At 42.7% G+C, this 25,920-nt stretch overlaps 1 protein-coding gene across 2 annotated transcripts in view; it reads left to right on the top strand.

Moving 5' to 3' along the window:
• Nucleotides 1-25,920, top strand: part of CSNK1G2 (casein kinase 1 gamma 2) — a 166,192-nt gene that overhangs the window by 111,342 nt on the left and 28,930 nt on the right. For both annotated transcript variants that reach the window (XM_070747001.1, XM_070747008.1), the window contains 5 exons: nt 11,169-11,209; nt 14,846-14,915; nt 16,261-16,409; nt 19,437-19,671; nt 24,601-24,686. In XM_070747001.1, the coding sequence (XP_070603102.1) occupies nt 11,169-11,209; nt 14,846-14,915; nt 16,261-16,409; nt 19,437-19,671; nt 24,601-24,686 (581 nt within the window). The remainder of the gene's footprint in view (nt 1-11,168; nt 11,210-14,845; nt 14,916-16,260; nt 16,410-19,436; nt 19,672-24,600; nt 24,687-25,920) is intronic.

Raw genomic sequence — 25,920 nt, 5'->3', positions numbered from 1 at the left:
TAAGCAATGAAAAAACAATCAATATTAATAAAAATCTTAGGATACAAGCAATAAGTTACAGTCAACAATTTACAGAACAAGTAGAGATACCACTGTAGCTTTGCTGACATTTCCAGATGATAAAACACACCTGCCAATCCTACGGTATTGGGACTAAAGTTCTCCCTTGCAAATGCAGAGGATTATCTGTTTCTTTCTTTCACTTTTGCCCATGATATTTAATTAATCTTTTACTGTCCTCCTCCCTAGAGACCTTTGGCATATATGTCAGATAGCCAATTAAATTCCCATTTAACCAATGGAAAAAAGAGAGAGGAGTGGAGGCTGGTAGGTAATGAAGGACTAAATACAGGTGGAGAAGATATAGGTTCAAGTTCGCTATGCAAAATAAATTACATAAGTAGAGAAAAATCTCTTTTTTAAAACAAGTAGACCTTGACTTACAGTCTGATGAATCAAATTGTTAAAAGCAGTAAAAAAAAAGAAGCAAATTCCATGCTTGGCATGATTAAGAAGGGAATTGAAAATAGGTCGGCAAGTGTTGTATTGCCTCTGTACAAATCGATGGCGAGACCTCATTTGGAGTGGTCACCACACCTCAAGAAGGATATAATGGAACTGGAAAAGGTGCAAAAAAGGGCAACAAGAATGATCAAGGAAATGGAGCCCCTCCCTTATGATACCAGGTTGCAATGCCTTGGTCTCTTCAGCCTTGAAAGGCGGAGTTTAAGGGGTGACTTGATCGAAGTGTATAAAATCATGCATGGGATAGAAAAGATGGATAGAGAAAAATTCTTTCCTCTATCACACAATACTAGGAGGAGGGGGCCCTCCCTAAAGCTCATAGGTAGGAAATGAGGACAAATAAAGGGAAATATTTCTTCACCCAGAGGATCATTGGTTTATGGAATCCACTTCCAGAAGAGGTCGTGACAGCTGTCAGCCTGGATAGCTTCAAGGCAGGATTAGACAGATTCATGGATGCCAAGTGTATCGGTGGTTATTGAAATGGATGTCCATGTGCCGCCTCTATGTTGGTTGAGGCAGGCAGGGTTCCCTTGAGTACCATTTGTTGGGGGTCAGGGGAAAGGGAGGGTTTTGCCTTCTCTTTCTGCTCAAGATCCCCATGGACAATTGGTGGGCCACTGTGTGACACAGAATGCTGGACTCAATGGGCTTTGGCCTGATTCAGGATGGATCTTCTTATGTTCTTAATCATTTGTTTAGTGGCCCATCGCATGAAATTGCCAGGCACCGTTGACTGTTTTTTACACTTATGACCATTCTAACAACTCCATGGTCACAGGTTCAAAATTCAAACATTTGGCAACAGGTTTACAACAGTTACTATATTCTAGAGTCCTGTGACCACTATTTGCAACCTTCTATCAGGTAAGGTCAATGGAGGAGCCACATTCACTCAACTGTATTACTAACTTAACAACTCAAGGGATTCACTTTAACAACTGTGGCTAGAAAGGTTGTAAAATAGGGCAAAACACACTTTTAACAACTTTGTTGCTTAGCTGCTGCGGCGTGATGTACGAGAGAAAGAGAGAAAGAAAGAAAGAAAGAGATAGCAAGAGAGAGGGAGAGAGAGGGAGAGAGGGGGGGAGAGAGAAAGAGAGAGAAAGCAAAAAAGAGATAGCAAGAAAGAGAGAGAGATAGAGAGAAGGAGAGAGGGGGGAGTGAGAAAGAGAGAAAAAGACAGCAAGAGAGAGAGAGAGAGAAAGCGAGAGAGAGAAAGAGGGGGGAAGGAGGGTGAGGTAAAGACATAGAGGGAGGGAAGGAGGGAGAGAGAAAGAGCAAAAAAGAGAGGAAGGAGGGGAGAAACAAAGAGGGATGGAGAGAGAGGGAAAGAAAGTGGAAGGAAGGGAGAGAAAGAGGGAGAGAGAGAAATAGAGCGAAAGGGAGGAAGAGAGGTTTTTTTGTCCAAACTTTTTTTAGCCCCCCCCCCCCCCCCCGGCTCAATTTTCCCCAGGATTTTGTAAATGTGAATAATGTGCCGCGGCTCAAAAAAGGTTGGGAAACACTGACCTAGATAACAATGAGAAAAAGGCCGCTTTACTTGGAACAGCTAACATCCAACAATGATACCTTCAGAACCATCAAATAATGACACCTGGCTATCCCTAGTTGTTGAGAAAGACTTGATAATTGGATAAAAACATGTCAAATCCAGTCTGAACATCTTGCCTGACTGTTAAAACCAACCATAATAATGAAAGCAACATCCACATAGCCAATGTCTCACTTAGCAACAAAAGATTTTGGGCTCAGTTGGGGTCGTTAAGTCAAGGACTGCCTATATCAGATCTGGGCAAGATTCGGCCCGAGGGCCGGATGTGGCCCGCCCGCTGTCTGTGACCGGCCCACGGAGGTCGGTCCAATTTTTCTAGATAAGAACCGGGTGTTCAAGATATAATATATAACATATAATTATATATAATATAATATATAATAATATATATAATATATAATATAATATATAATTATAATTTATAATTATAATATAATTAACTCAGTTCTATCCAACAATATACAGCATTGGGTAGAACTGAGTTAATTATATTAATCCGGCCCTCTAAAACTATCCCAATTTCTCATGCGGCCCTATGGCAAAATTAATTGCCCACCCCTGGCCTATATTGTCATACTCACCATTGAGAATGTTTGTCTTTCTTATCAACAGTGGTTAATTATATTAATGTTTATTGCAAAAGTCAAAACCAGACGCACGCACAGATTACTGATTCAGCTGGATTCAATAACTTATTTATAAAAATAATAACAGGTGAATTTACAATACCATTAGCAGATTATTTCTTCAAATAAACACAAGCAAGAGTTAGCTTCATTTCAGCAGAGCAGTACAGAGCGGTACAGAGTGGACTGAGCCACGCCCTAAGCTTAAGCTTTCAGTTTCGATTCTCTGCACAGATTCGGAATTGGTCAGCTCCCATTGGCTGACTTAGTTACTATGCCTATTCATTGGCTAACCTTGCTACCATTGGCTCTCCCAGTTCATGAATATCTTAACAAATTATTTTTATTTTTACCAGCTTCTAGATTTCATGACTACTTTAACTAGCCCCCCTCTCCCCCATGATGCTGTAATGATAATAGCAAAAAAATAAAAAAAGATTCATTCTGGAGTTGGATCCAGGAAGTCTGACAACATTCACATTGTAATGTCACAATACCAGGTCTGGACCTTTTGCATGTGACATCACTAGGCTTGTACAAAAGAGGGAAGGAAGGGAAAGTACAAGCTTTCATGACTGTTGCCGCCTTTTGAGATAGGCCGGGTCCAAAATAGATTCCATATGTTAAAATTGAACTTACACGACAGGGGACCAAACTACATTGCTCAAAAATATAAAGGGAACACTTAAACAACAGAATATAACTCTTAAGTAAATCAAACTTCTTTGAAATGAAACTGTCCACTTGTTCTGCCAGGCTCTCTGATAGGAGCCTCCCGAAAATTCAAGGGTACAGATTTCAGACACACACACGTTTGAAAATTCAAAACAATGTTCTTTATCCCAAAATTCAAAATAAACTAAGCACTCTTTTTGTATTGCAAAGAGCACTCGTCCCAAAACAACTGGGTAGTCTGTACAATTAACCTTAAGCAGTCATTAAGTACTTAGCTAGCAGCTGTGAAGAAACTTCACACCCCTTCTTCCAACGAAGTGAGACACACACACACATACATGTTGCTCTGCTTTGTTTTCAAAGGCGTGAAAAATCAACAAGCAAAGTCCAGAAACCAGCAACCCAGGATTCCTGACGAACTGCGATCAGATATTCTTCCACAACGGCCAAACCTGCATGCTGCTATTTATAGCAGCAGCCCTAATTACTGGAGCCCCACCCAAACACAGGTGGCCGCTCTTATCTCCTGTAATATGTCCTTACTTGGTCTCTTCTACGCATAATTTTGCGCTTGCGTGGATCCAAAACGTCTTCATCCGAATCAATGGAAGATAAGGGAGATTGACTGCCTGGGCTGTGTGCCAAGCCCTCCTCTGCCGAGTCACTCCCACCTTCTTCTTCGTCCGAGGAAACTAAATTCTGAACTGATTCTGTCGGCAATAACACAGGCCTGTGACATGTTGAAGTTTCCCCTGCATCCACCTCCACATTCCCTGGGGCAGGAGCTGGGCCAGAGCCAACCACAACACCACTTAGGAAGCAACACTGATTGACAATCAATTTCACATGCTGTTGTGCAAATGGAATAGTTGTGCAAATGAAATATTCAACGAGAATATTTCATTCATTCAGATCTAGGATGCGTTCTTTGAATGTTCCCTTTATTTGTTTTGACCAGTATATTTGTAGGGCCTCCTTTCTCCATTGTTTCGGTTCAGATCTACAAGCCAGTAGTGGGTTGCTCCCAGTTCAGCCCAGTTTGGCGAACTGGTAGCGGCGGCAGGGGGGAGGCTCCAACTACCCACCCGGGACGCTTCTGCGCATGCACAAACTGGTAGCAGTGGGTTTTAGAACCCACTGCTGGTAAAGGTAGTCCTTGACTTAGGGCTGAAATTGAGCCAGCAGTTTTGATGGTGAGTCATGATAGTGGGCCATTACGTGACTGTGAGCGATCTTGTGACTTTTTTTGCAGCTGTCATTAAGCAAACACTGTGGTTGTTAAGTGAACCCATGGTTTGATGAGGGGTGCTTTTTGTCAGTAAATGCTGATTTTTGGCACACACATGTCAAATCGCAGTCACATGAATGTGGGACACCACAAATGGCTATAAAAGCTGGCCAGTTGCAGAACCACCCAAAATTCATTTGTGTGTGACTATGGGTGGCAGGCAAGGCGGATGTCGGAATTTGGAATTAGGTCGTAAGTAGCCGTTTGAGGGTCTGTTGTAACTTCAAAGTGACTGGTTTGTAAGTCGATGATGACCAGTAGTAGTAGTAGTAGTAGTAGTAGTAATAATAATAATAATAATAATAATAATAATAATAATAATAATAATTTATTAGATTTGTATGCCGCCCCTCTTCGAAGACTCGTAGTAGCAGCAGCAGCAGCAGCAGTAGTAGTAGTAACAACAACAACGAGTTGGAAGGGACCTTGTCCAACCTCCTGCTTAGGCAGGAAACCCTACACTACTTCAAACAAATGGTTAGGTGGGAGGGATGGATGGATGGATGGAGAGAGGGAGGGAGGGATGGATAGATAGATAGAAATAGATAGATAGATAGATAGATAGATAGATAGATAGATAGATAGATAGATAGATAGATAGATAGATAGATACATAGATAGATACATACATACATACATACATACATACATACATACATACATACATACATACATACATACATACATACATAGGATAGATGGATAGGATAGATAAATAGATGGATGGATGAGGGGATTCCACAGGGGGAATAGCCATTGGAATCTGAATCCCTACTCCCAAGTTGCAAATTTGAACATTTGCTAAGTCACCAATCATAATTCAGGACTATCTGTATCCAGAGCACAAATGGAATAGATCTACAAATTGTTGTGTTTAGCTCTGTGGTTTTTATTTTTGTTTTCCCAAAAGAGGAAAAAAGGGAAAGTTAATCAAAACATTTTGACGTTGGGGAAACTTTCACGGAATTTATTCCAGTAAAGAAACTGCCGAGTGGTTCTTTGGTCATGAGTATGGCACTAGTACAGGGCAGCCCCAAACTTGGCAACTTTAAGACTTGTGGACTTCAACTCCCAGAATTCTCCAGCCAGCTATAGTAGTACATTACAAAGCCTACTGTCCTAAAGAAACCCAAATCTGATGTCCACCAGACTGGAAGTAGAAGCATATTTCCCCTGCTTCCTTCCTTCCTTCCTTCCTTCCTTCCTTCCTTCCTTCCTTCCTTCCTTCCTTCCTTCCTCCCTCCCTCCCTCCCTCCCTCCCTCCCTCCCTCCCTCCCTCCCTTCCTTCCTTCCAAATACTTAGGAGTATTTAGAATCAAAGGTCAGAGAGAAAATCTGCATGATGTGAGGAAGCAGGTGCTGGGATGATGCATTTAAATGCAAGGACAAATTACTTTGGGAAGGTGGAGGGGGGGGCATAGTGATGGCTCACAGCTTTTTAGCAATGGCTAGATGTATTCATGTTCCAACACTAAAAAGTTGTGCGGGAAGACCAGCATGTTGCAATTTAATTGAAATATTTACATCCCATAGATCTCTTTAGCCAGGAGGAAGAGAAGGGAGCAACTAGTGAATGGTTCTCTATCTCAGTGTTTCCCAACCTTGGCAACTTGAAGATATTTGGACTTCAACTCCCAGAATTCCCCATCTCATTTCCTCATCCTCCCCCTTTTCTCCCCCCTTCTAATCTGTTTGCTCGATCAACATTTCATGGCATTTTGAAAGTTTCACACTTTTTAATATGTGACTTCAATCAAACTAACAAAAGTGAATTTTATAGGGAGGTTGGTTTTTTTTAAAAAAAAACAACAAAAACAGCCTGCCTAGGGTGGTACTGACTTGGTTTCGGTTTGCGTGTTTGCAGTCAGCACCCACGTAAAAGCAAATATTTAAGTGTTAAATAGGGCTCTATAAATGTAATATTTAAAGAGAAAATTGGGCAATGTTGCTGCGTCCAACCAAGGAATTAAATCCTGAAGGGCATTAAGCACTCCACCCATTGGTCTTAAAACAGAAAGCCTTCAATGCCTGCTTTTTTGGATGAGTGTTTTGAAATGAATCTACCATTTCAACATTTTTATTTTAAAATGTTCTTCTTTGTCTGTATCCATGCTTCTAGTTTGCAAATGAAGACTTCACCCAGGGAAATAAAATATAAATATTATTATTATTATTATTTATTATTTATTGGATTTGTATGCTGCCCCTCTCCGCAGACTCGGGGCGGCTAACAACAATGATAAAAAACAACATGTAACAATCCAATTTAATAAAACAACTAAAAACCCTTATTATAAAAACCAAACATACACACAAACATACCATACATAACTTGTAGTGGCCTAGGGGGAAGGAATATCCTAACTCCTCCATTCCTGGCGACAAAGGTGGATCTTGAGTAATTTGCGAAAGACAAGGAGGGTGGGGGCCGCTCTAATCTCTGGGGGGAGTTGATTCCAGAGGGCCGGGGCCGCCACAGAGAAGGCTCTTCCCCTGGAGCCCGCCAAACGACATTGTTTGGTCGACGGGACCTAGAGAAGGCCAACTCTGTGGGACTTTATCGGCCGCTGGGATTCGTGCGGTAGAAGGCGGTTCCGGATGTATTCTGGCCCAATGCCATGTAGGGCTTTAAAGGTCATTACCAACACTTTGAATTGTGACTGGAAACCGATCGGCAGCCAGTGCAAACCATGGAGTGTTGAAGAAACAGGGGCGAATCTTGGAAGCCCCACGATGGCTCTCGCGGCTGCGTTCTGCACATTCTGAAGTTCCGAACACTTTTCAAAGGTAGCCCCTTGTAGAGAGCGTTGCAGTAATCGAACCTCGAGGGGATGAGGGCATGAGTGACTGTGAGCAATGACTCCCGGTCCAAATAGGGCCGCAACTGGTGCACCAGGCGAACCTGGGCAAACACCCTCCTCGCCACAGCCGAAAGATGATGTTCCAATGTCAGCTGTGGATCGAGGAGGACGCCCAAGTTGCGGACCCTCTCTGAGGGGGTCAGTAGTTCTCCCCCCAGGGTAATGGACGGACAGATGGAATTGTCCTTCTTGGGAGGCAAGACCCACAGCCACTCCGTCTATCATAGAAGAGTAGCGGGCCATGGCCATGGTGTTGACAGGAGGGATCTAGTTCCTGGGAACATGGTGTGTATTACTAGGATGATGGTCTACGTAGGCTTGAAAAAAAATTAAGAAGTATGAGTTTTGGCTGAAGAGCATTGCAATTGGATGCTTTTTAAGGAAGAGGGTTGGGAATGTCAACCCTGGATTAAGAAGCTCAGTCAGAAATCTGCCCTGCTAGAATAAATAAAAGAATATGGCATTGGACCAGAATACCTCTGAGACCGTCTTCTGCCGCACAAATCCCAGCATCCAGTTAAGTCCCACAGAGTTGGCCTTCTCCGGGTCCCATCGACTAAACAATGTCGTCTGGCGGGCCCCAGGGGAAGAGCCTTCTCTGTGTCGGCCCCGGCCCTCTGGAATCAACTCCCCCCAGAGATCAGAACTGCCCCCACCCTCCTTGTCTTTCGTAAATTGCTTAAGACCCACCTATACCGCCAGGCATGGGGGAAATGAGACATTTCCCCCAGGCTTATATAGTTTTATGTATGGTATGCTTGTGTTATATGTTTTTATATATTGGGTTTTTAGATATTTCTTCTTTTAAATATTAGATTTGTTTATTGTACACTGTTTATTATTATTGTGAGCAGCCCTGAGTCTGCAGATAGGGGCGGCATACAAATCTAATAAATTATTATTATTATTATTATTATTATTATTATTAATAACTGCTCTGAGGCCTGTTAATAATAATAATAATTAATAATAATTTATTAGATTTGTATGCCGCCCCTCTCCGAGGACTCGGAGGAGCTCACAACAAATAATACAACATGTACAAATCTAATGTTCAAAAAACAATTTAAAACCCATTATTATAAAAAGAAAGCAATCACATAACCTAACAAACCATACATAAAACCATAGTAGCTGGGAATATATTAATTTCCCCATCCCTGGCGACATAGGTGGGTCTTCAGGAGCTTTCAAGCTACTCAAGGAAAAACCAGATAAAGTGTATGGGGGAAAAAATAAGGTAGATGACCTTGAACACTTAAGAAAGGAAGACAAATATGATTTTAATGGCTACAACTGAGACCTGATGAGATAATCTCGTAATTGGATGAAAGGAAGTTGAACGAGGCAACTACTTGAGAGAAACAGAAGCAAGAGTAAGTGGAATTTCTTTGAGTAATTGCCCTCATAGAAGATTGATGATGGCAGAAAAAGTCTTCATGGCACACCAAGTCTGCCCTTATACTATTTCCTGTATTTTATCTTAGGATGGATCTATGTTTATCCCAGGCATGTTTAAATTCAGTTACTGTGGATTTACCAACCACGTCTGTGGGAAGTTTGTTCCAAGCATCTACTACTCTTTCAGTAAAATCATATTTTCTCACGTTACTTTTAATCTTTCCCCCAACTAAACTCAGATAGTGCCTCCTTGTTCTTGTGTTCACTTTACTATTAAAAACACTTCCCTCCTGAACCTTATTTGACCCTTTAACATATTTAAATGTTTCGATCATGTCCTCCCTTTTCCTTCTGTCCTCCAGACTATACAGGTTGAGTTCATTAAGTCTTTCCTGATAAAGTTTCTTGCTTAAGACCTTCCACCATTTTTGTTGCCTGTCCTTCATTATTTTATTTTATTTTATTTATTTATTTTATTTTATTTATTTTATTTTATTTTATTTTATCCCTCCTGAGGGACTCTGGGCGGCTTACAATAAAACTGAACAGCAAAAAACAAATTGAACCCCCCCCCCCAATTTAAGACCCACTCAATAAAATCATACATCCCTTTTGTGACCAAACCCAGGAGATACACCACCCGATCAGCGGCTCCAGGCCTGCCGGCAAAGCCAGGTCTTTAAGGCAAAAATAAAGGAGATGACATTTAAAAATGGCTGATAAACTGAATCATGGTCAGGTCATCAGTTCTAAAAGCCCTGTGTGATTTTGTTTAGTTGACGTTTCCTGTCTCTGGAATCTTAAAAAGAGAAACCTCTCTTTTCTTATCTATGTTAGATTCTTTTCATTGAGTTTTGGAACTAGGGGGTATCTTTGCTGATTTTAGAAGCCAAACAAGGCCAAACTAGGTTAAAGGGGACACTACAGTGGTATCTTGGGGTCTGGCTGCAGGCTAGATTGGACATCTGAAAAAGACAGTGGCAAGCAAACTTTCTATATATTTGCCTATAAAAGAAAAGCACTGATGTTTTTCATCCTTTGTGAGTTTTTACCTTGCGTCAACCGAAGGGGGACATTCATAAACATTCTGGTTTTCTTGCAGGAGTTGTCCGTTTAAATCTTGTCTTGTGGTCAATGAATCGTCATTCAGTGAGAAAATTTTGTGATCATTACTTACGCAATCTTTTTTCAAGTCATCAGCATGCCCCTAAATTAAAAATCATATACAGTGATACCTCTACTTACGAACTTAATTCGTTCCGTGACTAAGTTCTTACGTAGAAAAGTTTGTAAGAAAAAGCAATTTTACCCATAGGAATCAATGTAGATGCAAATAACGTGTGCGATTGGGGAAACCACAGAGAGGGTTTCCTCCCAGGAGATTCCTAGAGAGGCCCCACAGAGCTTTCTCCCCGCATTTTCCGGCCCTGTTTCCTCCCAGAAGATTCCCAGAGAGGCCCCACGGAGGCTTCTCTCCACCTTTTCCGGCCCTGTTTCCTCCCAGGAGATTCCTAGAGAGGCCCCACGCAGGCTTCTCCTCACCTTTTCCGGCCCTGTTTCCTCTCAGGAGATTCCTACAGAGGCCCCACGGAGGCTTCTCCCCACCTTTTCTGGCCCTGTTTCCTCTCAGGAAATTCCTAGAGAGGCCCCACGCAGGCTTCTCCCCACCTTTTCCAACCCTATTTCCTCTCAGGAGATTCCTAGAGAGGCCCCACGCAGGCTTCTTTCCACCTTTTCCAGCCCTGTTTCCTCTCAGGAGATTCCTAGAGAGGCCCCACGCAGGCTTCTTTCCACCTTTTCCGGCCCTGTTTCCTCTCAGGAGATTCCTAGAGAGGCCCCACACAGGCTTCTCCCCACATTTTCTGGCCCTGTTTCCTCTCAGGAGATTCCTAGAGAAGCCCCACGGAGTCTTCTCCCCACCTTTTCCGGCCCTGTTTCCTCTCAGGAGATTCCTAGAGAGGCCCCACGCAGGCTTCTCCCCACCTTTTCCGGCCCTGTTTCCTCTCAGGAGATTCCTAGAGAGGCTCCACAGAGGCTTCTCCCTGCCTGTTCCAGTTACAGTTTCGGAGGCTCGGGTTTGTGAGTGGAAAAAAATCTTGAACACCCAGTTCTTATCTATAAAGGTTTGTAAGTAGAGGTGTTTGTAGGTAGAGGTACCACTGTAAATAGTATGTTTTCTGCACAAAATGTTTGTTTTTCTTTCCTTCCTTGTCTTAATTCCCTTTCTTATTTTACAGGGAAGAACCTCTACACAAATGAATATGTAGCAATCAAGTTGGTAAGCTTATTTCCAGTACATATTGTTGTTTGGGTTTGAAGGTGGTCCTCCCCCCCCCCTTCCCATTAATTCCTAATAAACTAGATCAGTGTTTTTCAACCTTAGCCGTATTAAGATATGTAGACTTCCAACTCCCAGGATTCCCCAACCAGCATGGGAATTCTGGGAGTTGAAGTCCACAAGTCTTGAAATTGCCAAGGTTGGACACCCCCGATTTAAATCCTTCGGTAGGCCCAGGGGTGAAATTCTCCCGGTTCGCTTGTGCCTGTCGGTTGTCAGCGAGTGCAACACTCCGCCCCCCGCCCCCCACCTGATGCTACCTTTTGGGTTCTTTTACCCTCTGCACATGCACAGAACACTTTACACATGTGCAGAGAGTAAAAGAACCCAAATAGCGGCATTCGGGTGGGTAGGTGGAGATTCGCACAGCCTTCACGACCTGCTCTCCGGCGACCAACAGGCACAAGAGAACTGGGAGAATTCCACCCCTGATATGGCCTGCTAGTGGGCAGTGGATCTAAAATTGTCTTTCTTGTAATCACAGTGTTGATCTCTATCATGCTTAGCACAATCTCCAGTGTATCTTCCTTCCTTCCTTCCTTCCTCCTCCCTCCCTCCCTCCCTCCCTTCCTTCCTTCCTTCCTTCCTTCCTCCCTCCCTCCCTTCCTCCTCCCTTCCTCCCTTCCTCCCTTCTTTCTTTCTTTCCCCTTTTTCTACCTGCCTGCCTGCCTGCCTGCCTGCCTGCCTGCCTATCTATCTATCTATCTATCTATCTATCTATCTATCTATCTATCTATCTATCTATCTATCTATTCCTTCTTTTCTTTCTGCACCTGCCAGCCTTCCTTTGTGTCTTTCTTCCTTTCTTCCTTCCTTCTCCTTCCTTCCTTCCTTCATTCCTCCCTTCCTTCCTTCCTTCCTTCTTTCTTTCTTTCTTTTTTCCCTTTTTCTACCTACCTGTTTGCCTGTCTGTCTGTCTGTCTATCTATTCCTTCTTTTCTTTCTGCACCTGCCAGCCTTCCTTTGTGTCTTTCTTTCTTTCCTTCCTTCCTTAATTTCCTTCTTTCTTTCTTTCTTTCTTTCTTTCTTTCTTTCTTTCTTTCTTTCCCACCCACCCACTCCCAATGGGATTCAGGGCAGTATCTGTTAGAGAAAAGAGAATTTCTCCCCAGAAAGTGAGCCACTTTGTAGAATACAGGTAGTGGCCACTTTGCTGTAAGTCATTGTAAAATATTGTCCGACACATGCGAATGTCCTTCAAAAAAGAAATGAAATAATCTAGTGACACTTCAAAAGTTGAGAGCTGCAGTGAAAGGTTTGAGGGCCTTGCGCTCCATTTGGTTTGATGAAAATCCCACAAATGTTTGGCTCATAACAATTCGCCTTTCAAGTACCACAAGGCTCCAGCTAGTTTTGGCTGAGGCTTACTAATTGTGACAGTGCTTCTAAAATTGGTGACATGTTGGCCTGTCTCCCCCATAATTACTGGAAAGAGTTAGAACTTGGCTAGTTCTTCGGTTTTGCTATCACGGCCATCCTTAACCATTTGTCCCCTATTCTTTCCTATAGTCCTCCTGGTTGCATTCTTTCCAGAGGTTTTGGGATTCCAGATCCCCAAATGCCCAGCTGGCATTGCCATTTGGGGTTTTTTAGAAAGAATTCTGGGAGTTGTGGTTGCTACCCAATTGGAGGTTCAGGCTAAAGAAGATGAGTGGACTTTTAATGACCACCCATCTTCTATGCTGAGTTGGCTTGATGAGCTTGATGAACAGATGTCCAAGTGCCGCCTCTATGTTGGTTGAGGCAGGCAGGGTTCCCTTGGGTACCATTTGTTAGGGGTCAAGGGAAAGGGAGAATTTTGCCTTCTCCTTCTGCTCAAGATCCCCATGGACAATTGGTGGGTCACTGTGTGACACAGAATGCTGGACTCGATGGGCTTTGGCCTGATTCAGCATGGCTCTTCTTATGTTCTTATTTATTTATTTATTAGATTTGTATGCCGCCCCTCTCCGTAGACTCGGGGCAGCTAACAACAATAATAAAAACAGCATGTAACAAAGCTAATATTTAAAACCACTAAAAAACCCTTATTAAAAACCAAACATACACACAAACGTACCATGCATAAATTGTATAGGCCTAGGGGGAAGGAATATCTCAGTTCCCCCATGCCTGACGGCAAAGGTGGGTTTTAAGGAGCTTACGAAAGGCGAGGAGGGTGGGGGCAATTCTGATCTCTGGGGGGAGCTGGTTCCAGAGGGCCGGGGCCACCACAGAGAAGGCTCTTCCCCTGGGTCCCACCAAACGACATTGTTCAGTTGACAGGACTCCTAGAAGGCCCACTCTATGGGACCTAACTGGTCACTGGTATTCGTGCGGCAGAAGGTTGCCATGAAGAGCTTTATAGGTCATAACCAACACTTTGAATTGTGACCGGAAACTGATCGGCAACCAATGCAGACTGCGGAGTGTTGGTGTAACATGGGCATATTTAGGGAAACCCATGATTGCTCTCGCAGCTGCATTCTGCACGATCTGAAGTTTCCGAACACTCTTCAAAGGTAGCCGCATGTAGAGAGCGTTACAGTAGTCGAACCACGAGGTGATGAGGGCATGAGTGACTGTGAGCAGTGAGTCCCGGTCCAGATAGGGCCGCAACTGGTGCACCAGGCGAACCTGGGCAAACGCCCAGGCCGGCTGCCACGTTTTAAAACACGCGCGCCGCTTTGCAGCTGTCTCCTGAAGCCGAACGCGGAAGTTAGCGTTCCGGCTTCAGGAGACAGCTGCAAAGGGGCGCGCGTGTTTTAAAACGTGGCAGCTGGCCTGGGGGGCTCGGGGGGAAGCGGTTTTTTTTGTTGTTGCACGGATTAATTGACTTTACATTGTTTCCTATGGGAAACAATGTTTCGTCATACGAGCGTTCCGACTTACGAGCCTCCTTGCCACAGCCGAAAGATGTTTCTCTAATGTGAGCTGTGGATCGAGGAAGACGCCCATATTGCGGACCCTCTCTGAGGGGGTCAATGATTCCCCCCCAGGGTGATGGATGGACAGATGGAATTGTGTTCTTAATGGTCCTTTCCAATGCGAACGTTGACTTAAAGGCATGTCCCATTCAGTCAGCCGTACCGTATTTTTCAGCGTATAAGATGCACCCCCTCTCCCAGGAGAGTGAAAATTTGGGTGCGTCTCACTTATCGAATGTAGCCTCACCCACCCGCCCCCATCCTTTGGCCTCTGCCTCCCAGCAATTTACTTCCTAACAGAAAACAGCCTGTTTCAGCTTTAGTACAACCTGATTTGCACAAGCAGGTGATTGTCTGTTCGATCCGCTTCCCAACCAAAAGCTGTGTTAATCAGGCTGTGGCTGAAACTGAACTTGAAAGGGAAACTTCCTGTTTGCTACAAGGAGGCAAATTCCTGGGAGGCAGAGGTAGAGGCAGATTTTTTTTTTCCTTGTTTTCCTCCCCAGAAAACGTAGGTGCCCCTTATACTTCGGAGCATCTTATACGCTGAAAAATACGGCAGTTGCCTTCCTTTCACAATCACTGCCTCATATTCGCTGTTTGTTTGCAATTATCTCTTTTTTTCGTTAACAAGCATGGCTGTAGAATTTGTAACTTTCTTTTTTTCTAGGAACCTATCAAATCCAGAGCTCCTCAGCTGCATTTGGAATACCGATTCTATAAACAGCTTGGCAATTCAGGTAAGTAACAGCCACCGACTTGTAGAACTATCCAAACAAAGGTTTTGGTTTTTTAAAAAAGTTATTTCAGTTTTCTGAAAAAGTATTTTTTTAAAGATTTTTTTAAAGTTTATTTCAATTTCCTTGTCCTCATGAGCACAGAGGAATTGTTCCTTGTTTTAAAAGAACCTTAATTCTTGGAACACACATCCTTAATAAGCCTGGCTGACAACATTATTATTAACCTCTTTCCTAGCCCTACTATCCTAGTAGTCATTCTAACTTCTGAAGCTCTTTTTTCCCCCTTAGGCTTTGATAGTTTAATAAAACTCACCTCTGTAACCATGCATTTTTATTTGTGTATTGATCCTGCAGCCGGTGTTTAAAGATATGTGTTGCCTTTTTAAAACTTCTGTGGACTCATGAACAAATTGTGAATAATATTTTTACATTTTCATCTGTTTAAAATGCCATTCAAAAACAAAATTGGGCACATGTTTAGAGAAGAATTTTTTATTTTCTCTACTGAAGGATTATTGGAAAGACTAGATGGACCATGAGGTCTTTTTCTGCCGTCGATCTTCTATGTTTCTATGTGGTTGGACAAGGTGAATATGGTTCTACAGTTTATTTCTAAACCAGGGGTGCCTAATCTTAGCAACTTTAAGTCTTGCGGACTTCAATTCTCAGGACTCTGGGAATTGAAGTCCGCACAAATTAAAGTTTCCATGGTTGAGATACAGTTGGTTAGAAGAACATCTGCAGAACCTTGAACATAAGCATTCTGCAGGTCAACACAGATCCTATTTATAGTCCTAATAGAAACATAGAAGGTTGACGGCAGAAAAAGACCTCATGGTCCATCTAGTCTGCCCTTATACTATTTCCTGTATTTTATCTTAGGACGGATACATGTCTAACCCAGGCATGTTTAAAATTCAGTTACTGTGGATTTACCGACCACGTTTGCTGGATGTTTGTTCCAAGCATCTACTATTCTTTCAGTAAAATAATATTTTCTCATGTCACTTCTGATCTTTCCCCCAACAAACCTCAGATTGTGCCCCCTTGTTCTTGTGTTCACTTTCCTATTAAAAACACTTCCCTCCTGGACCTTATTTAACCCTTTAACATATTTAAATGTTTCGATCATGTCCCCACTTTCCCTTCTGTCCTCCAGACTATACAGATTGAGTTCATGAAGTCTTTCCTGATACGTTTTATGCTTAAGACCTTCCACCATTTTTGTAGCCCGTTTTTGGACCTGTTCAATTTTATCAATATCTTTTTGTAGGTGAGGTCTCCAAAACTGAACACAATATTCCAAATGTTCCAACCACAACCCTGTCTTTCCCACCCTTTGCAGAAGGAATCCCTCAGGTCTACTACTTTGGGCCATGTGGAAAGTACAACGCTATGGTTTTGGAGCTGCTGGGCCCAAGCCTAGAAGACCTCTTTGACTTGTGTGACCGGACATTCACGCTCAAGACTGTTCTTATGATTGCCATCCAGCTGGTGAGCATCCCTTCTGTAGAGACTTGCACTCACTGCTACTACCTTCATGCAACTTATAAGACTTGGGTCCAGTCCAAAAACTCCTGCTCAGTTAACGCATTCCAGCAACCTGGAATTCTCTTGAGTTAAGGAGCAGCTGTCAAGGCAGCAGGTTGCTCAATTCTTCCTTCATTACCCTTCCTTGATTTTTGTGCCGTGTATAAAACTCCTTTCCTGCCAATCAGCACAAAAACACAGTGGTAGCGAAATTTCCCCTTCAACCTGCAGAGTGCCTTTGTTTCCTTATTGAGCTTGCAGAAAGGTTAATTTCGAAAAATTACAGAGGGCTAATTTTTGAGGGTTGGCTTACCAGATGGAACGAACATGATCTTGCTATTAAAAGTTCTAGGCAAAAGAACTTAACGATGTGGGATGTTTTGGTCTATATACTGTAAAACTGGTCTGACCTTCTCCGGGTCCCGTGGACTAAACAATGTTGTTTGGCGGGACCCAGGGGAAGAGCCTTCTCTGTGGCGGCCCCAACCGACTGGAACCAACTCCCCCCCGGATATCAGAGTTGCCCCCACCCTCCTTGCCTTTCTTAAGCTCCTTAAAACCCACCTCTGTTGTGAGGCATGGGGGAATTGAGATATTCCCTTCCCCTTAGGCTTATAAAATTTGTGCATGGTATGTCTGTATGTATGATTGGTTATTTAAATTGCGTTTTTTAAAATTACTTTTAATATTAGATTTGTTTACATTGTCTTTTTACTGTTGTTAGCCGCCCCGAGTCTGCGGAGAGGGGCGGCATACAAATCTAATAAATAAAATAAATAAATAAATAAATGGTGGGAGGGAATAGAGATAGCTGGGGTTTTGTAGCCAAAACAAAATAGTTTTCCCTGAAAACCAAGGATATTGTCACAGGTGGCTGGAGAGAGGAGAAGTAAAGTTTTCAAGCAACCAGATTGGACCGTGTGATTTGATTGTTTGAGGAATGGGGGAAAACTTTTAATTAGGTGAAAACCACTGGAATCTTTAGAGTCAGTTTTCACCACTTTGTGCCAATATGATATATAGCTCTCTACAGGGGGCTACCTCTGAAGAACGTTCGGAGACTGCAATTGATCCAAAATGCAGCTGCCTGAGTTGTCATGGGCCTTCCCAGGTATGCCCATGTTTCGCCATCACTAGTCTCCAAACAACTAGTCTCCAAACGCAATTCAAAGTGTTGGTGTGAACCTTTAAAGCCCTATATGGTTTAGGACCTGATTACATACGGGACTGTCTACTGCCTCATGTATCCTATCAACCGGTTAGGGCCCACAGAGTTGGCCTTCTCCAGGTCCCGTCAGCCAGACAATGCCAGCTGGCGGGCCCTAAGGGAAGGGCCTTCTCTGTAGTTGCCCCTGCCCTCTGGAATCAACTCCTCCCGGAAATCTGTACTATTCCCACTCTCCCAGCCTTCCGGAAGAGCTTAAAAAAAATATGTGCTCGCAGTCGTGGGGCTGCTGAACTTGGTTGCTTTGTGCCAGCCCCTATTATTGTCTGACTTTCTTTCTTTCTTTCTTTCTTTCTTTCTTTCTTTCTTTCTTTCTTTCTTTCTTTCTTTCCTTCCCTCCCTCCCTCTCCCTCCCTCCCTCCCTGCCTTCCTTCCTTCCTTCCTTCCTTCCTTCCTTCCTTCCTTCCTTCCTTCCTTCCGTATGTATTTAATTTCTATGCCGCCTTTTCTCGAGGCGACTGAAGGTGGCATACAACATTATAAATGCAACAATATGTAAAGAAATCTAAATTACTATAAAAGAATTATACAAATTACTAAAAATTTTAGTAAAAACCCCCTACGTTCAGTCATTCCGCATTCATCCAATTCAATCATACATGGTATCGGCCGGAGACAATCTCATCACTCACGGCCCCCATGCCTGCCGAGAGAGGTAGGTCTTAAGAGCTTTACGAACGACCAGGAGGGAGGGGGCGGTATGTATCCCCGGGGGGAATTCGTTCCAGAGGGCTGGGGCAGCCACAGAGAAGGCTCTCCCCTAGGCCGTGCCAGCTAACATTGTCTGGCCGACAGGACCTGGAGAAGGCCGACTCTGTGGGACCTAACTGGATGCTGGTCTACATGAGGCAGAAGATAATTTGGCCCTAAAATTATTTTGGAGATATGACAGAGTTGTATGAGGTGGGCTGTCTGTGAGATGTTTAAAGTTAAAGAGTTTTTTTATAGTGTTGTTTTATTTCGATTTCTTCCCTTGTTATGAATCAATATGTTGTAAGCCACCCTGAGTCTCAGGAGAAGAAATTGAACAAATAAATAAAATACAGTGGTACCTCATCTTACGAACGCCTCTTCTAACGAACTTTTCGAAATACGAACCTGGTGTTTAAGAATTTTTTTTGCCTCTTCTTCCGAACTATTTTCACCTTACGAACCCAAGCCGCTGGGATGAAGGGGTTTCTTCCCCCCCCCCTTTTTTGAAGAAAGAAAAGGGAGGGGCGGCTTGGAGGGGGAAAGACTTTGCATTAACAAAAGTAGGAGAACAGCGTGCTTGCAGGCACTGAAAGGGTGTCTTTTGAAGAAAGAAAAGGGAGGGGCAGCTTGGAGGGGGAAAGAGTTTGCAGAGAACAATGTGCTTGCAGAGGCACTGAAAGGGTGTCTTTTGAAGAAAGAAAAGGGAGGGGCGCCCCCCTTGCCTTTCCTCCTTCCCACTCACCCTTTAGCCTAGCCTTGCTTCTTCCACCCGCCCCCTTTAGCTGCTCCTCCCTGCCCTCTGTTCGCCTCCCTTCTAAAGTTTGGGATTTTCCTGAAGGATTTGCAGGCATTATTTGCTTTTACATTGATTCCTATGGGAAACATTGTTTCGTCTTACGGACTTTTCACCTTACGAACCTCCTCCTGGATCCAATTAAGTTCGTATCATGAGGTACCACTGTAAATAAATATGCAATAAACTTGACCTTTGAGGAACCTACTTGCCCTTTTGCTATGGGTGTTATTACATGAAACCTTGACCTCTCCCTTCCCCGCTTTCTCTTCCTGCCCAGATTACACGGATGGAGTACGTTCACACCAAAAGCTTGATTTACAGAGATGTAAAGCCAGAAAACTTCCTGGTGGGGAGGCCCGGAAGCAAGCGCCAGCACACCATCCACATAATCGACTTTGGCCTGGCCAAAGAGTACATTGACCCAGAGACCAAAAAGCATATCCCCTACCGAGAGCACAAGAGCCTGACAGGGACGGCGCGGTACATGAGCATCAACACGCACCTGGGGAAAGGTAAAGAAAGGACACTTCCTGACATGTTTCCGGGAAGGGGGGGAGAGCGGGGGTGGAGGATGGCGGTCTGTGTGGAAGGGGAGATCTTGTCCCTCGATTTTCGCGGGTTCCCTCGATTTTCGCGGGCTCCCTCGATTTTCGCGGGCTCCCTCGATTTTCGCGGGCTCCCTCGATTTTCGCGGGTTCGAACTTCGCGAAAAGTCTACCACGGTTTTTCCAAAATATTAATTAAAAATATTAATTTAAAAATAATTTAAAAATACTTCATGGTTTTTTCCCTATACCACGTTTTTTCCTGCCCAGTGACGTCATATGTCATCGCCAAACTTTCGTCCGCCTTTAATAAATATTTTTTTAAAATAAACTTTAATAAATAAACATGGTGAGTAATAATCTAAATGGTTGCTAAGGGAATGGGAAATTGTAATTTAGGGGTTTAAAGTGTTAAGGGAAGGCTTGGGATACTGTTCATAGCCAAAAATAGTGTATTTACTTCCGCATCTCTACTTCGCGGAAATTCGACTTTCGCGGGCGGTCTCGGAACGCATCCCCCGCGAAAATTGAGGGAACACTGCATATATTGTACATTGCATGTTGTGAGCCGCTCCGAGTCTTCGGAGAGGGGCGACATACAAATCTAATTAATAATAATTATTATTATTATTACTAATTATTATTATTAATTATTATTATTATTAATTATTATTATTAATAATAATATATAAAAAAATTAAAAAGCTGCTTTCCCAAATGTGTGTGCACGCATGTCCCTCTGAGTCACTGTGAACTCATGGCAACTGTCTGGATCAGCCCTGCTGTTTTTTGGGCAATGTTTTTGGAGAGGGTCTTCTTTGATTTAGCTTCACTAGATAAGTGGCCAAAGCAATGGAAACTGCAGTTTAATGTTTCCAAATGTAAAATAATGCCCTTGGGGAAAAGGGATCCTCAATCTGAGTATTGTATTGACAGTTCAGTGTTAGCAAAAACTTCAGAAGAGAAGGATTTAGGGGTAGTGATTTCTGACAGTCTCAAAATGGGTGAGCAGTGCAGTCAGGCTGTAGGGGAAGCAAGTAGAATGCTTGGCTGCATTACTAGAGGTATAACAAGCAGGAAGAGGGAGATTGTGATCCCGCTGTATCGAGCGCTGGTGAGACCACATTTGGAATACTGTGCTCAGTTCTGGAGACCTCACCTACAAAAAGATATTGACAAAATTGAACGGGTCCAAAGACGGGCTACAAAAATGGTGGAAGGTCTTAAGCATAAAACTTATCAGGAAAGATTTCATGAACTCAATCTGTATAGTCTGGAGGACAGAAGGAAAAGGGGGGACATGATCGAAACATTTAAATATGTTAAAGGGTTAAATAAGGTTCAGGAGGGAAGGGTTTTTAATAGGAAAGTGAACACAAGAACAAGGGGCCACAATCTGAGGTTAGCTGGGGGAAAGATTAGAAGTAACGTGAGAAAATATTACTTTACTTAAAGAGGAGTAGATGCTTGGAACAAACTTCCAGCAGACGTGGTTGGCAAATCCACAGTAACTGAATTTAAACATGCCTGGGATAAACATATATCCATCCTAAGATAAAGTAAAGGAAATAGTATAAGGACAGACTAGATCAATGGTTCTCAACCTTGGGGTCGGGACCCCTTTGGGGGTCGAACAACCATTTCACAGGGGTCACCTAAGAACATGGAAGAAACAAATTTCCCATGGTGTTAGGAACTAAAGCTTCTATTCTGGCACCTTGGAACATATTTTTACAATCTGACCAATCAGGCCTTTACAGTGGGTATGTCCCTCTGACCTTCCTGCCAATCAGCTTTAAGCTCTGTTGGGAGAATTGGCGCTAGACTTATGGTTGGAGGTCACCACAGCATGAGGAACTGTATTAAGGGGCCGCGGCATTAGAAAGGTTGACAACCACTGGACTAGATGGACCACGAGGTCTTTTTCTGCTGTCAATCTTCTATGTTTCTATGTTTATCAAAAAGTTTAAAAGCTGTTTTCCCAAACATGTTGACGAACGTCCCTTTGAGCCACTGTGAACTCAGGGCAACCATCTGGAGCAGCCCTGCTATTTTTTGGGCAATGTTTTTTAGAGATGGTCTTCTTTGTGAAACTGATCGAAGGTTGGGTTTTTTGTTTTTTTTTTAATAATTTTTTTTTATTGGTTTATTTACTAAATTAACAACAAACAAAAAATATTTAAAGAAAACGTGCCCAACACCAATAAAAACCCCACCACCATTTAGGGGGTTATATTATTTACAATAAGTTTCAATTTCTTCCTTAGCTCCGGTTTACATTTCTTTACATACAAAAAGTGATTGGAATTTATTTTTCACATTGTCGTCATAAATTCTACTTAAGATATGATTTTTCACCTTATTCCATCGTGCCATCAGCTTCTCCAATTTATTTTCATAGAAACATAGAAGTCTGACAGCAGAAAAAGACCTCATGGTCCATCTAGTCTGCCCTTACACTATTTTCTGTATTTTATCTTAGGATGGATATATGTTTATCCCAGGCATGTTTAAATTCAGTTACTGTGGATTTACCAACCACGTCTGCTGGAAGTTTGTTCCAAGGATCTACTACTCTTTCAGTAAAATAATATTTTCTCATGTTGCTTTTGATCTTTCCCCCAACTAACCTCAGATTGTGTCTTCTTGTTCTTGTGTTCACTTTCCTATTAAAAATACTTCCCTCCTGGAGCTTATTTAACCCTTTAACATATTTAAATGATTCGATCATGTCCCCCCTTTTCCTTCTGTCCTCCAGACTATACAGATGGAGTTCATGAAGTCTTTCCTGATACGTTTTGTGCTTAAGACCTTCCACCATTCTTGTAGCCCGTCTTTGGACCCGTTCAATTTTGTCAATACTTTTTTGTAGGTGAGGTCTCCAGAACTGAACACAGTATTCCAAATGTGGTCTCACCAGCGCTCTATAGAGCGGGATCATAATCTCCCTCTTCCTGCTTGTTATACCTCTAGCTATGCAGCCAAGCATCCTACTTGCTTTCCCTACCACCTAACGTGTCTAACACGTTAAATAAAGGGATAAATAAACGTGTCTAACACGTTAAATAAAAGTTATTTAATCTTATTTCCATAATTTCGAAGTGGATGTGGTCCACCATGTACCAGTACCAATTCTGATCGAAGGTTGATTCAAAAGTTTTGTGGAACTGTTGTGTAAGTGCTACTTTCCCTGTAGTTTGGCACCTGCTTTAAGGGAACCTCAAATTTTGAATCAACCTTCAAGGAGATCACAGAGGGTATCGGTGTTACGGTTGAAGTGTTCTCCCCAGCATAAGTAGAAATATTTACGACTGGTGCAAAGTCTCCGCTGGCTTTAATACAGACTTTACAGAACTCGGTGCTACAAAGTGAGGTCTAACTCAGACATCCGAGTTCTTTATTCAGGGTTCATTGAATAATTTCCGGTTAGCTAGAGACACCCAGCAAAGCAAAAATATAACCAAACAAACCATAATATGTCTCTGTTGGGTAAACATAGCTTGAGCTATTTGCTGTCATGGCTGTGAAACCTCCAGAGGCCAGGGCAGTCTCTCTGAATTGTGCATTTAAAGGCTTGCTGAATTGTGGAATAAACCTTATTTGTAGGAGGGGTGGTGGTGTTTCCTTGAATCGTTTCATCGCCTCCTGTCCGAAACCGGTATCTGGATGGATTCTTTCGCAGATAACAAAGACACAATAACTGTTTATACTTTATTTCTTTATCCTGGTGATTGTTATGAACAGGGGAGTGAGACAGAATCAAGTCATATATAGTCTTTTATACTTTCCTTTTTTCTTAAAATACAGGAAATAGTATAAGGGCAGACTAGATGGACCATGAGGTCTTTTTCTGCCGTCAGACTTCTATGTTTTTTCCTTCCTTCCTTCCTTCCTTCCTTTCTTTCTTTCTCAAACATGTATAGGATAATAATAGTTTGTATAAACATAAGTAAAAAAATAATAAAGAAGGACAGTAGGACAGGGACAGTAGACACAGTGGTGCACTTATGCACGCCCCTTACAGACCTCTTAGAAATGGGGAGAGGTCGACTGTAGACAGGTTAAAGTTTTTGGGGTTTGGGGAAGAAACCACGGAGTCAGGTAGTGCATTCCAGGCATTGATCACTTTGTTGCTGAAGTCATATCTTCTGCACTTGAGTTTAGAGGGTTTACATTTAATTTGAATCTGTTATGTGCTCATGTATTGCTGCGGTTGAAGGTAAAGTAGTCATTAACAGGAAGGACATTTTGGTATATGATTTTGTGAAGTGCAGTTAGATCAGATCGGAGGCGGTGTAGTTGTAAATTGTCTAATCCCAGTATTTCAGATCTGGTGGAATAAGGTATTTTGTTAAAAGCGGAGGAGTGGAGGACTCTTCTTCTGAAATATTTCTGGACTCTCTCGATCGTATTAATGTCTGATATGCAATGTGGTGAGGTGTATTCCAGAATTGGTCTAACAAATGTTTTGTAAACTCTGGTTAGCAGATTAATATTGCCAGAGAAGAAGCTACGTAAGGTTAGATTAACAACTCTTGGCAAGGTTGTTACCAAGGGCTCTGGCCCGTAGGTCATTGGATATGAATATCCCAAGGTTTTTAACAGAGTGAGGGTCATCTACAAATTCATTTCCTCCAAGTTTATATTTTGTGTTTTGATTTTTAGCTGGGTTTATATCAAGCTCTTCATTCAATGCTTTGTTGATTAAATCATGAATGCCGTGGTTCACCTCGTAGAATAAGCCCTGAACCATGATTTACAAATGCCGGATTCGTACAGTACAGTACACCAAACCAATCAAATCAAATCGTTTCCCGCCTTGCAATAATTTAAAGCCGTGTAATTGAAAGAATGCTGTGGATTCACTAGGATTTTGTTCTGTCATCTTCTGTGTAGAACAAAGCCGAAGAGATGACCTGGAAGCGCTTGGTCACATGTTCATGTACTTCCTCCGGGGGAGTCTGCCCTGGCAAGGCCTCAAGGTGAGTGCTATCTCTATGGAAAAAATAAGCAAATGTAAATGAACCGGATTTAAGCATCTGCATAGTTTTCCCTTTTGCTACTGTGTGGATTTACCCTCTGAATATTGTGTTCCTCGCATCCTTGGTGCTCTCTGTGCTTGGTTGTTTTTTGCAGACATTTCACCACCCAACTAAGTAACATCATCAATGCTAGTGGGGAGTGGGGTTTGCTCTCAATTTATATTCTTAGTTTTTCAATATGTTTTCCATCTCCTTTCCATCTGCCCCCACCCTCCTTGTCTTTCGTAAATCTCTTAAAACCCATCTCTGCCGCCAGGCATGGGGGAACTGAGACATCTCCCCCCGGCCTATACAGTTTTTGTGTGTATGTTTTCTTTTTAAATAAGGGGTTTTAAATAAGGATTACAGTCATAGCAGTCATCAGACAGGCTGGTTGCACAGCCAGCCCGATTTTTATGACCTGTTTTGTGATGGTTGCAAGTGTGAACATTGCAAACACCACGGCAATGAACCATGGGCCCGGTTTTGCTGGAAATGAAGTAAATAGTCGCGTGTGACCATACTGTTGAACACCTGAAATGCATTCCCATAACCATGCAGTGGGTAACGGTCAGACCTGCAGGTCTCCATCGTAAACCTCTTTCTCAGGTGATAAGGGGGACTTTGCACAGGTTGCCCTTAGATTATTGCAACGTGCTCTATATGGGGCTACCCCTAAAGATCTTTCAGAGACTATAGCTGGTTCAGAATGCAGTCGTGTGAGCTGTGGGTACACCAATTCTCCAGGACAATTCAAGGTGTTGGTCATCACCTTTAAAGCCTTAGGGCCAGATTATCTTTGCGACCACCCTCTACCACATAGCTCCCAGTGACCAATAAGGGCCGCAGGGGTCCCCAAAATTTTTACACAGGGGGCCAGTTCACTGTCCCTCAGACTGTTAGAGGACCGGACTATAAAAAAAACTATGAACAAATCCCTATGCATACTTCACATACCTTATTTTAAAGTAAAAAACAAAATGGGAATGTACTATTTAGAGGGGGGAAGAAGTCTGAAATTCATATATGTTTATGTTTTGTTTTTCATTTTCTTTTGTTAACATCTGATTGTAGGTTTTCTTGGCTTATAGAAAATGTATAAAGAAAGAAGGAAGCACTTTGGCATAATGGTTAATAAGTTAGAAATATAATCGGTGTACTTTTTGAAGGAACATTAAGGAGGGAATTTAATTAA

This window comes from Erythrolamprus reginae, chromosome 1 (assembly GCF_031021105.1).
Source record: "Erythrolamprus reginae isolate rEryReg1 chromosome 1, rEryReg1.hap1, whole genome shotgun sequence".
Taxonomy (NCBI): Eukaryota; Metazoa; Chordata; class Lepidosauria; order Squamata; family Dipsadidae; genus Erythrolamprus; species Erythrolamprus reginae.
The sequence above is the reverse complement of the archived record's forward strand: the minus strand, read 5'-3'. Positions and strand labels throughout refer to the sequence as shown.